Below are 13,836 nucleotides of genomic sequence, written 5' to 3'. Positions count from 1 at the left end.
GCCAACCTGAAAGCCAAGTAAGGCTCGAAAAAACTATTTTTCCTAAATGCTATGTCTGATTAAGCCATACTATTAAATGACAGCTGAACTTTAACATTAATATGATATTATTTAAATAACTGCATGATTTTTTTTTTACACTAAAATGATGAATGATTTTTGGACAGCTCAATTGACATAAAGCAAGAAACCCCTTTAATGAGATTTGACAAAATGGAGACATATGCAGAATATTTGTTACAGCTCATGTCGCAGGGTCCTTCCTGGGGAGACTTGGGTTGGGTTCTATCTTTTCTTTCTTTCTTTTTTTTTTGTATTTTAGTTTGATTGTCTACGGGCACTGAACCATCCCTTTCAATTGCCGCTTCCTTTCTCCATGGATTTTGAATTTAGCTCTTGTCATTTACATATTACTCTTAATCAGAGAATTTTATATGTTAGTTTGGAGCTGGAATTGCAAGAAATCTGTGGAATGAAGGCATCAGGTTCAGTCCTTTCAACCTTTGTCAACTGGGTATACAAAGCACTAACAAAGACATTTGTCGGAAAAGACTTATATAGAGATAAAGCTTGCACTACAGAACAACTTAATATATTCCAGTTTGGCAGTTTTCCAAGACAAGTGATAAATCTACAACTCTGTTAAAATTTACTCTAAAGCTAATTGCAATGACCAAACATGCATTGTAAAAGCCCATGAGAAGAATAATTTCACAGTGAACTCTTCTGAGGATGCTATGTACCCCTTTAAAACTGTACGTTCATGTCACCCAACAACATCACCTATTAGAGCAAGGCGCATCCTCATCAGGAAGATGAATACGAATGCAGAAATATGGACATTACACCTAAGTCTGAGCGCTGCTTCCCTGTGTAAAGAGGACACATCCAGAGATGGCACTCAAAAAATCTGTCTTGGAAGGTATTGACATACTATTTAAGGTAGAGAGTAATCATGGGTGACTCCCACGCTGTGATCCCACATAGATTTTTAGTATGTTGCAATTTTTTTCTCTCCATATAATCTAGCTTTACTGCCACAGACAGTTTGTATAACATCTAAACCTTGAAACAAACATGCTGAAAACATGGAGTTGTACAATGTGTCTGCCCGTTCGATTCAAACAGAACTGATCACCTTAACCTTTTCTCTGTGTATAAATTTAGATAGCTCCGAAAAAACGACAAACTTCCTCACATGCAATCTTTACAGCTTTAAAAAAAAATAAATAAATAAAAAATCTTAAGAATACTCAAGAAAAAGGAATGCAGGAAATGATCATCAAAAAGCTTAATTTTAGAACACACCAAAAAAGCCCAAATACAAAGAAACAAAGATGAGAAATGGTTGAGCAAGGGGTAATCCCTCAGGCTACAGAAAATTCTTTCCATAGCTGTGATAAAGCCTTCTATCTAACCTGCCTGCTCCATTATCACAATTTATTTGAAGTAATTCCACATAGCAGCCCAAGTAAAAAAAGTCAGGTAAGTCAGCAAAATGCAGAGGCTGAATGAAAAGTAAAAAGAAAGGCACAGAGGAAAAGGGGGGAAAAAAAGAAAGAGTGGAAGTGTCCCTACCTTAGCCTTACCTTCGCAACATCCCTGTCAGTATCCTGGAGCTCTTCCCCAGGTTTGCATCTGTTTCTCTAAGCTGGGGAGAAAGGAGTCCTGTTAAAATTAAATGTCATATGAATGCCATTTTGTACAAAGAATGCAGATTTCTTCTGTCAGTTTGTGGTCTTCAGTTTGAGCCTATGACAAACTCAGGAGTAATAAAGCCACCAAAGTTCTGAAATTTAAAGAGGTTTTGTTTGGTTTTCATTTTCATAGAGATGAAACATGGAAGACAAGACACTGTGGCAACAAAGATAAATCAAGATATAGAGGAAAAGCCTTATGAACAATGTGTTGAGGGTAGACGTGTTTGAAACTTGATGACCCCCTGAGATCATTTCCAACACAAGCCATTCTAGACACTATACAGATTGGTATCTGTAATGGTAATTCCCATTGAAATGCACTATGTACACTGGTTATGGACATTAGGGAGTGCATCAAGGATAGCCATGTGCTGTGTTACTGATGCTTTAAGAAAGGAAAACTGAACACATCTTTCACTGTTTTTCAAAGTCATCTGCTTAAAGAAAAGGCAGTAATACAGAACAGTGTCATTTTACTGATGCTGTGTTAAAAAATATACCCACACTGTCCCTTAAATAGAAAACCTGTGACCTTACAGCAGTGTTTTTAGCACTTTAATAGGACATAGGAGAGCTACATGGACAGCTTAACTTAATTAGCTGCATTGTTTTACAGTTCAGAAGTCATGCAAAATAGGTAAAGCCACAACTGAATGGAAAGCAAAATTGGGGACACTAAGAGTATGATTATAAAGAAAATGAAATTCATATTAAAATAGAACAATAATTTCTGTTCTTCTTTGAAAAGAATTAAATGCTTCTATTTTTGTGCCTGCTAATATCTCACAAAAGGCAGTCTAGAAATTATGATCTACAGATCACACAAAGAATTGTGTTTCTCTCCTATTGCCACTTTTGCTGGTAGCTAATGGAGAGACATCTTCGAACTTTCCAGAGAACTCTGAACCTAGGAGACATCTAAATGTGCAAAAAGGGATAATGTAATTATTGTCAAATACAAAATAGCAGGAACCACCACTTCTGATATGCCTCAAAACACAGCTGTGTGTACATACATAAAAACATTTTTCTTGCAAAAGCTGAATATTTACCTTTTCATTATCAAATCAGATTGAAAGGATTATCTGAATCATTGCCTTATTAGTGAAGAAATTTTGTTGTAGAACACAAAATGAATTTTGTGTTACAAATCCACTGCCAAGAAAAGCGGCAGCCTTCCAATAACAAATCACCTTCACCATAACAATCCACAATTATATCTTGAATATATGCATAACAGCAATATTAAAAGCAGTTGCTATTCTGGAGCCTAATATTGTAAATATCTACTACCAGATTTAATGCTTATTATGGAAATCACTAGTTGCATTGAATGGCACAAAGCCTTTATGTGTAATTTCTTCCTTGTTCTTGGAAAAAGTAATAAGGAAATACCAAGCAGAAGCTGAGATGGGATAACACCAACCAAGATCTTAGCTCTTAGCAATATTGTGTTCAGTGGGAAGGCTTGCACTGAGACCAGAGCTCTGCATTTATGCGGCATGATGGAACAAAGATGAGCATTATATTGTGGGAAGGTCATTCCCTCATTTTTTTCCTAATTCATCTAGATAATTCAAGCTCCAGAAAAGCTGCTTAGCCCAGTTGGACACAAGTAAGAGGAAAAAAAAATCTACCACAATAATTTCTAAAAGGCTCATAGGAAACCAAGTTCTTACTTGTGCTAGAAGGGAATCTGAAGCACAAATGTGTGCTTTACATTAGTCTTTTATCATTCATAAAGATGCATTTAGCACTTGGGGCTTCTCACAGAAAAGTAGCTCTCTCCTTTTTACCATTATATGTTTGATCCTAACTTTCCTCTCTTGCTGCAGGATTCCACCTGACAGCTGGAATGAGTTCTGATAGTTAGGAGGAGAGCCTTGGAGGTGTGATAAAGTCCTCTAAGCAGGACAACCTCACACTTTTATGGTGATAAAAAACAAAAACAAAATACATCACAAAGTAAGCAAAAGAAATGCTAATGTAGAAACAAATGTACAGACTCACTTGGAAGATCCCAAGAGAACAGTAAAAAAACACACAACCATAAACATTTTCAAGCTGTAAGTCTGTTTTTATTTAAAACTGAATTATCTGATGGTAGTTACTCCATCATGTCTTTACCAATACCAGTGCACTGCAGAAGCCAAAGAACCGGTAGTGGGCAAAACTCTTATGTGGAACAGAATGACAATTTATTGCTGCAGTAAAACCCTTTTGAAAGATGGTTTAATATTAATCATGGCCGATACACATGGTGTGCAAGAAAGCTTTTAAACATAGTAATAATAAGAAGAAAAAAGGAAGGAAGATGAGCAAGACGCATACACTGATATCCTGTCTACCTTAAACACATTTTAATTTTAGGCTTTGTAAAAAAAATCTTTGAGAGTCCTGCATGGTGTAGTTAATCTCTCTGGCTCTCATAGCTGAGCTTTTATCCTTTCTCTTTGGCTTAAAAAAATTAAGGAACAGTTTAGGGAGTTCCTCTTTCATGGTTGTTATTATATGTGTAGTTTACCCTGGACACCATCTTAATTTATTTCAAATAACAGCAGTTATTTATGGATTTTCTTTTCATTCAAAAATTTTACTCTGCAGACAGGAACAGTCAAAATATGTAGGTTTAACCAAACTAAACAGACACTATCATTTAAATTTTGCTCATAAGAAAAAAATTATCTAATCGTTACAAGATTCAGCTGCTAAGAACTGACCATTGTGTCCAAGCTTTTAGATGACAAGTTTGTTCCCCAGCTGAAAGGATAATGCCTGAATGTACTCAGTGTAAAGCCATTATACAGTGATAGAACAACTTCTGCCCTGGTCCTTAAAAAACCTCCACAAAATGGAAAACTTGGAAAGTTATCCAAGATCATTCTTGATGTTACATTTGAATTCACAAACAGATGTGTTACTCTGAATTCCCCAAACAAAATAGCTCTGTGGCACATAATAGGATCTTGGAACTTGAGATCTTCCACTTATGATGAGATCTTTTGCAGAACTGTGAACAGATGCACTTTCCTAGAATACTCCTAAGTTTCCCATCAAAGAAATTTGCTTTTCATGCAGAAGGCAAACAAATGCAAAGTTTATTCTATGAACTACGTGTATATGGAGTTATTAGAACTATTCTTCCTCTAACTTTCATGAGGATTTTTTTGATTCAGCAGAAATAGATACACATTATCCATCTTCATTGCTCAGGTTTTATTTGTCCACATAGAAAAAGAAAAGCATCTCTGACTTAGCAGTCACAAGGGATTGAGGACTGGAGAGGAAATGACACAGATTTGCCTGAACAACCCTTGGTAAATGCTCACAACCCTTTTACTTAACAATTCAGTTATACTTAACGTTTTAAAGTAGCTTATGCCCAGAACTTTAAAAACCAGCTGGTACAGCTGACAGAAAATGCCTCATTAAAGCTGTCATATGGGGTTTCACCAATCAAAGCTATCCAGGTAAAGAAACTCCCTGGGACAGATCAGGGAGTTCTCTTAAGTGGTATTTATCAGAGAGAGGCCTGTGAGAGACTTAGCTTTGGCAAAATTGGACACTCAAGAGAACATCTGATCAATGTGTCCTGCACAGAAAGGCTCAGATGCAGTCACAACTGGTTCTGGGAGAGTTAGCAGAGCTGGTAAGATCTTTCCGAAACTCTGTGAGCAGAGATCAGAGCCAAAGGGTCAAATCTTTGAGACTGAGGTTCAGAGATGTTGTATGAGTTGGTTGGGATGGGCAATTGGGCACCTTCACTCAATTCTACAAAGTAAAGATGATTCCTGCAGAGGCAACATAAGCCAAAAATGACAGAAATCTTTCTGACTGTAGTGACAGAGTGGCAGTATAGAAAACTAAAATACAGAAAGACATGTTGACTTTACCTATGTAATGCTGAGAAAAGGAGGAATCTATCACATACTTCCTCATAAGGCAAATAAAACCTGAGCAATGAAAATGGCTCTACAGCTATTAAGAGCAGCAGATGATCAATTATTTTCAGCTAAATCACAATATGAACTTTGTTTCATAGAGTCCAAGAAGTCACTGCAATGGACACTACAATAAATCCTTCAAAGGACAGAAAGAGGATCTGATTGTGTGTGATGGCAATGACAGAAAGCTTGCTTCCAGCAGTGTGTTTGGTGACTTCAGTGTGACTCCCTGGGGGAGCCCATATAAGACACTTCCTAAGTGCTTTGCTGCAGATGATGATTACATCTTACAATAGCAGCTGATTTATACAAAACTAATCAATATGCTGGACTATTTTTTGCATGCACAGCAAACTTGCCTAAAGCAAATAAAATCTGTGACCAGCAATTATTTATTATCAAACTTACCCTTTCTCGAGCACGCTGGATCTTCTCTCTGTCATGGCTGAGGTTTTCCAGCATCTCCTGTCCAATCTGCTCTGCATTTAAAAATCAAAATGCAAATCATGAAAAATATAGTTTCTGACTGTAAGGCCTCAAAATGCCAGGTTAGATTGTAACAAAGCTATTTAAAGAACAGCAGCACTTAATACATGTGATAGCTTAATCGCTCCTCCTAACTGCAAAGCAGACAATATCATTATTTCAACTTTTCCATACAACATAAAACTGCAGGAGTAACACTCAGACAAGAAGCTGTCCCCTTCCCATCTGTCAAGGTTGCACAGGGTCTGGAAACCAATGCTAACCTTTGGTCTATGGAACAAAGGCACAAAGACTTCCAAACCTGCTCTGAGTGCTGGGAGCTTGTACTGCCCACACGCTCCTTACATCCACTTCTTCTCTTAACAAGGCAGACAGAAAACCTTCACTAAAACACCAGCAATCCTTTACTTCTGAAGATACTGAGAAGTCGTGTAAGAAGCAAATCTTTCTCTATGCTTCTCCACTTTTACCATTGTTGCTTATATGAAAGTCATTTTGAGCTATGCCCAGTTACTGGTGTCTATTCTGCTCCATCACGTAGTATTTCTGGCAGGACTGAAGATGCAGTGCAATGGAACTGCTGATGTCTGTAACAGCAGATGTATACATTAATCTGTCAGCATCACCATTTGTTTACACATGGGTTGCTTGTTTCTGTAGCTCATGCTAAACTAAAGGTTGCAAAATTATAGCAGAGAGAGGAATCCATGCCTCAAGACAATGCAAGATGCCAAAACTTTACTCTTCAAACAGCTTCAGTCAAATGATCCTCTTTGACTGAAATAATAGCAGCTAATATAGGAAAGAGATTTTAATCTTCAAAGCTCTACAGGAACATTAAGAAATCTTCCCTATATTTCCCTGAAGGAGAAAATGAAGTTAAATCATTCCCATTTACAGGTGCGGAAGCAGACACAAGTAGCTGAAGCAGCCGTAGATTTGCCTCAGGACACATCGTGAGTGTGAGACATGCACATTCAGTTGGGCTACTGAGAGAGCTCACCACCTGAGTGAAACCATAAAAGCAGGTTTTCTTCATAAACAACAAAAGTCACATCTTGCTTTTGCTCTGGTGAATGATTTGTTTGCAAAATGCCATTATGTGAGGAGATATGTAAAAACAAATTGGTAAAAAAAAATAAATCACCAATATGCTAGTACAATAAACAATTTTTATTTTTTTTTTCAACAGATACAGTCCATTCTCAGGGAATAACCCAATTAGAATCACCCCAAACTTTTAAAATCTGGGACAAGTGATTTATTTTCCTAAATGTATTTAACACAATATACACTCTTGTCAGATGAAGTCTAAGGAAATTCACTGCATATATATTTCTCTATCTGTTGCCAAGTACAGCACAAGTAAGATAAATATTTCCTCAGATATCTGACCACAAATTGACATCCTCATTATGCTATCTTGTCCCTCTTGGCTTGCTGCGCTTCACTTTTAGCTGTATATATAATGCCTCCCAAAGGTGAAATGTGGTAAGATTTGTGGTTATTGAGTTAAAAAAGCTGAAAGGTGCTGTCCAGCTATACAAATGGTAGACTACGATAGTGATTCTAAGCAGAGCTTTGCCTATACTTGCATGCCCTAGCACTTACTGGATGAACCCTTATAGGTTTATTCTTATCAAAGCGCTTAAAATACTGGCATACAGAAACAGATAAATGTATTCAGTGTATTCTAGGGGAGAAAAAAACAAAGCAAAATACATTAAAATATAGAGGAAATCAACCAACAAATCACAATACAAATTGTAGCATGAGGTGAAATTATAACAAATACTTTTTACTAAAAATTATACCTATGGCTGTGCAGACAAGGAGCACAAAGAGCACATTTTCCTTCAGAGGAATAATTCTAAAGTAAATGGCTACAATGGCTTGGCATTTCACAAACAAAGCTTGGAAACATCTTTATAGGAAACAGCTCTATTTTTATTACACCAATTTTAAGCAGGTTACTATGGGTTGGGTTTTTTTTTTTCATCTTCTTCCTGTCACTAGCAAGTTCACACTCTCAGCTTTTTATAATGATTGAGTTTATTTTCCAACCATCAATGTGACAGCAGCATCAACTGTAAGTGAGGGTAAAACACCGTCACTTTGACGAATAGTGTATTTTCCTCTCATTGTCGATGACTGAAGACATCAATAAATAAGGAAGGAGAGCATGTCAGCCAGAATATCACAGAACGAATTGTTGATATGACACTTAGGGATTAAACCTTCAGCCATGAAGTTCAACCTAGCAGAAGGGTCTGAGAACTGAGATGGTTGCGTTTCTTCCCAGCAGCCTCTATAGATAAATAATTGGATGGATCATCAATTTTACAGGAGCAGCTTTACTCTACATGCACTTTAGCTGATGATCTTTGGCCTTTTTTGGGCTAAAATAACAACATAAGTTGAACAAAGAGATATAACAGAGGTAACATAATCTCACAATAAGTTCGCAAACATAAATTGACACCTTTATCTACAGATCCTTTTCATACCCTTGTTCTGCTCTCAGAAAACTCACTGATAACAACAAAAGTTGATTTTTTTTTTGCTGGAAGGTCATGACAGTCAAATAAAAATATTAATAAATGAAGAAAATTCAGACTAATAAATGACATGAAGACACGTCTCCTCACTTGGTTTGCAACTGAAGGTGCTCAGGACTGGAACAAAGCAACAGTGCCCCATAGTAAAGCTAATTAAAGTCTTGATAGCATTGCTATCACTTCTCAGGTTTTCCCAGGACTTTGCTGTTTCACTGCCAGTTAAAGCCTTCATGTGGCAGATTTTTATACTGTACGGTTCCTTCCAGATTAGTTACAAAGCAAATTGTTGATGATGCTACTACAGTTATACGAAAAGGTAACATTTCTAAGATATACTGTAGTGAATATGCATGAAGTAAAACCAGTACCCAAACTGAAGATTGTGTGCTGCCAGTAACTGTGTGATTTCAACAGAATCATCTCAATGTTAATTAATTGGTGCTACACTTTCTACCTGAAATTCCCAAATCAGTGCAGAAAATTATGTTTCAAAATTGCAGCTGAACTGCAAAAAACAGAAGGGTGAACGCATTCATGTCCTTATGATCTGTATTCTGACAGACAGCAGGAATGTTCAGTATAGCAATTATCTCAGTCTTAAACAATGTTGTGATGAACAGAAAAAAAAATTCTCAAGTCCATAAACGTATTAACAAACATTGGTCTTAAGGAGCGAATGCCAAAATTCACAGCTGCGACTACACTGCACCTAGAAAGGTGTCTGTGTGGGGCATAGGAAACCTGCTTTTTCAGGGCCAAACACTTTGATAATAATGAGATGCTGTGGGTCTCACACAAACAGTGTATGTCTATAGTGCAAAAAAGAACACAACCCATCTCTTTTCTTAAAACACTGAACCCAATTTGAAGAATGAATATTTCCCCAACTGAAAAACAACAAATAGATGCAAGCCCAAATTCCCTCCCTTCATCTGTGCAACAACTGAAACATGGCTTTCAGCTTTTATATTGAGGTACACCCAAAAAACAACAATCATTTCCAGCAATGCTTTTACACCTTTGAATATGCCCTTACTTTGGAATTTGCATGTAACCTACATGCAGTATTTATTTATAAGTGCAAATCATAATTATTTAATATATGTTCCACAAAGCTTGATTTGTAATACTTACACACATATCAAGGATGCAAGATAAGTAGTACTTGACTAATTTTTTCTTTTTCTTATTTTGCTTTTAGTTTTTTAAGTATTTACAGCCAAACTGATTTTGAAAGAGCCTTTTCTAATCACTTTTTTTCCTTAAGAACTACTAATATTGAGTAATAATAATGAGTAATGTCAAGAGATAGGAATGATGCAGAATGAGCCACTCCAGGCTTTTGGATAATACACATGCATTTTAATTAATTTTGATGACAGAGTCTGCATTTTTTCTTTTCATATGAAAAAGAAAAAAAAAAATCCAACATGGTTTAATAAAGCACTTTCCTCTCAAATTGTACCCTGTATGTCTGTACATACTTACATCAAATGAAAGAAAACATATTTCGTAAGAGGCAGCTGAAATGCTGATACAGTTTAAAAACACTAAAAAGGATTACAAACAACCAAATCATGCAGAGGATGCCTGAAGTATGATTTGTCCAATCTTGTCTTATGCACAATGCACGCACGTGAGCTATGCAATTAGAGGTGGGAAATCACAAACTAATTTACACTGGGAAAAGGAGGCAATCAAGTTAAAATTAAGAGGAAATAAACTAAAAAAAAAACAAACAAACCCCATAAAAACCGGTGTAGTGGCAGAGGGAATCATAGTAAGAATGGATAACATCTTCACACCGAGCTCTCCAGGCTTGCCTAAAGAGTAACATCATTGGGGAACACACTTCTCTGTTGGCTTTGCACAGAGACACAGCCTGCTGTGAAGACAGAGCAAAAGCTTATGGAATATTCTTAGACATGACCTAGGCTGGCACAGGTAGAAATCCAGTAAATATATTCAAGGCTGGGACAGTTGTTTTTTTTTTTCCAAAACACTGCCACTCTGCTCTGGAGAAATTTAAAGGTTTAGATTTTAGGAGACTAGAGAGATTAATCATTAATGACAGTTTCTGGGAAAAAAATGCAAAAATGCTAGAAGGTGTTAAATGCTCACTGTTCAGAGGTGGCAGCAAGCAGATTTACAAACTTGGAAAATATATAGCGTAGGAGTCAGAAGAATTTGGGGTTAAGTCAAAATGCTTTATGCTTCTGACAGCAGAAAGTTAATAAAGAAAGTGATGACACATCTTTATGTGTAGGGACACAGGTAAAAGTCCTATAAATTTACAAGCTCACAGTTGATGCATATTATGTTGAACCATCAATATAAGTAGATACAGAGGAATTTAGATCATTACAGTTATTAAATGACAAATATGGGTTAATACAGATAAGTAAAGGATGATATAATGGCTATACGCCAACGGAGAGAATGTTTGCACAACATTAATGGTGAAATGTGAGAGTTGTTGCTCAAATGACTCCTGAATCTGCAACAAAGAAATTGATTTGCATGTTGGTCACCTAATGCAAGAAATAAGAAATTAGCTACACGTCATGGGGACTGGTTGGTGTCTTAAGGAGAATTGCTGTACCTTACAGCCCACAGCGTGTACTGAGGACATCCAGCATTTCCAGAGCTTTCAGAAATACAGTTATAAGAGAGGATAAAAGGATCTGCATTGTCTTACTGCGAAAGTAAAACAAAAAACAAAAAAAAACCACTTAACAGTATCTCCACCAAACTTAAAATACAAATATTTTTCTACTGAGAAAGGTTTCTATATACTATAATGGACGCTGACAATACTATTTGCATTGGCCAACAACAAAAGGATTTGCTAATCATGAGATGAGGGGAGCCAGAAAGAAAAGTATCTGGAACATCTAGCCAGAACTCAGCACTGTGCTTTGTTCAAAATAAGGAAGGTAAGATATTTGAGGAAGATGCCACACATCTTTTAAGAACAAACTGAGAGCGTTTCATAACCATAACTCTCACGGTCCAGACTGAATTTGTCCTTCTCTAGGGGAAAAAAAAAAATAGACAAAAAAAAAGAAAAAAGAAAAAAAAGAAAGACAGATGAATGAGAAGAATACAAGAAAAAGAAAGGAGAAAGATGATAAATGACAGACCTAGTAAGTTCACCTCTAGTAGCCTTTTCTTTTTCTAAGGTTTCATAGCTTTTCTGAAATCCTAACTTACATCAATCTGATGGTATAAAACCACTCATTTCTCACTAACTGATGTATTTTTTTTTCTGTCTACTCCCGTCACCCATCTAGCTGAGCTCCCTCACTAATATCCTCCCAGCTACGTTCACAGGAGGTGACAGACTTTGATTCCCCTGAATGTGTCTATATTGAAGCCCAGACCTTGTTCCAGTCGTGCTCAGCAAGGCTTATCCACTCCAAATCCCTCCCTTCACTTTTCTTCTCTTCTCCTTGCTTCGAAAAAGTTCTAAGGCAAAAGAAATCCTTGCTCAGTGCATCAAGATAAGTAAACAACTTGCTACTCTCATTTCAGTCACATATGGAAGTGAAGTTGGGAACCAGCCCTCAGCATCCTTTCTTCCTTCTACTTGAAGTGCTGTCAGGATAGGAAAAGTCCCCCCTTGCTCTGAGCAGAAGTGCAAGGAATGGATGTTGCTTCATTACAGCATTGCCAGTCTTGAACTTTTCTGAAGGCAATTTAGCATTGGAGAGTATTAGAAATGATTAAATCTAAATCAAGTTGCAGAAACATACCCTTTAAAACTTGATTGACAAACCATTGCTTAATTAAAACTATGACTCCAAACAGCAACAAGACAACAGGGATCTTTGGTTCATCTAAATAAGGCTGAATTCCGAGTCATAATTTAATAAAAAAAAATGCTCTACTCAAAGCAGTGCAAATAATTACTTTGGACCCTGCAGTATTTCTTACTTCAAAGACTCAAGATGTGTAGGTACAGACTTGGCAACTTAGGCTATTGCATACGGCAGCTCGAGGCCTTGAAAATCATGAAGTTCACCCTACCCTCTATAGCTGATTTACTCTTAATGCAGTAAATACATTTCAACAGACAGAGTTTAGCACAAAATAGATGGGACAGACTCTTAGCCAACACACGAACAGCAAAGATAAGAAAATACATAAATTGTTCAAATATAACTTAAAATTGAAGCGTGGAACAGAATATATCTAAAAATATTTAACTATGGAAAAACCCAGCACACAACATTTAAACACTGGAGAGAATAAAGTCCGCAAATTATATCTGTAAGTACTGGAACTTTTTAATTTGTGGCCCATTTACATATCTAAAACAATAAGAATTTGCAGCATCTCTTTTTGAACCCCCCTCCAAAAAAAGAAAACCATGAGAAGAGTGTTTTCACTCTGAGAAATGGCTACTAGAAGCAAGAAGCAATGTCAGAAAATGAAAACCAAGCCAGAGCCAAATACAATGATGTACAGGTTTGTTCAGATTTCCCCCAACATCCTAATGTGTCAGGTTTACCCTGGATCCACAGACTGATGAGAAAGTCAGAAAAGATCACAACAGGAGCAAGAAGTTTATACTTGTTTGATCTTTAGTATTTCCATCAACCTAAAAAGTGTTCTAACCCACCTTGTTTTGTTCAGCAATTCATTTTCAATAAGAATGGAAGTATCTCTTGCTGTATTCACATTCATATTTAAAAAAACAAAAAATAGAGAGAAAACAGCATCCAGAAAAATAAATAAACCTAGAGGACAATTAATAAATAATGCTTACAGTTATTGACCAAAAAGTGTAAGCACTCTGTGCAAAAATAAAGCATTCTGAAAACTATATATATATAATATGTATAAACTTTCTTAAACATTGCAAGGCCCACAAAGCAGGTGAACAGCTCAGCAACCTCGAGGCTGGCTTCAGTGCAACTCATTCTTTGAATACGAATTAGCAATGGGTAATCACAGCATATTTATGAGGCCTTTTGCCTGGTCCTTTTCTCCAGTGAATGCTGTATTATTCATTGCGTGTGCCCTGACCCCAGTGCGCTCCTGTTCTGACAAATCATACTTGATTAAGACAAATCTTTATTAGTTAGCTAGTCAACTTCCCCATTTATCATTTGCAAATCCCATTCTCCTTTTCGGGTACAGTAG

At 36.6% G+C, this 13,836-nt stretch overlaps 1 protein-coding gene across 16 annotated transcripts in view; it reads right to left on the bottom strand.

Moving 5' to 3' along the window:
* The window catches only part of VTI1A (vesicle transport through interaction with t-SNAREs 1A), a 242,703-nt gene that overhangs the window by 94,223 nt on the left and 134,644 nt on the right, over positions 1–13,836 (bottom strand). For 6 of the 16 annotated variants that reach the window (XR_014948752.1, XR_014948755.1, XR_001556172.3 and 3 more), the window contains 2 exons: positions 6,053–6,123; positions 1,590–1,651 (listed from right to left, as the gene is read on the bottom strand). The exons of 2 other annotated variants lie outside the window; for them this stretch is intronic. Coding sequence is in view for 9 of the 14 variants with exons in the window: in XM_015867333.3 (XP_015722819.1) it covers positions 1,590–1,651; positions 6,053–6,123 (133 nt within the window). In the remaining 5 variants the exon portion in view is untranslated. Of the gene's footprint in view, positions 1–1,578; positions 1,669–6,052; positions 6,124–8,367; positions 8,439–13,836 lie in introns of those variants that run through there. 8 more of the 16 variants (XR_014948754.1, XM_015867339.3, XM_085554719.1 and 5 more) reach the window with 4 other exon arrangements.

Source organism: Coturnix japonica, chromosome 8, assembly GCF_054131305.1.
Source record: "Coturnix japonica strain WE chromosome 8, WE-NBRP24, whole genome shotgun sequence".
In the NCBI taxonomy this organism is placed as follows: domain Eukaryota; kingdom Metazoa; phylum Chordata; class Aves; order Galliformes; family Phasianidae; genus Coturnix; species Coturnix japonica.
The sequence above is the reverse complement of the archived record's forward strand: the minus strand, read 5'-3'. Positions and strand labels throughout refer to the sequence as shown.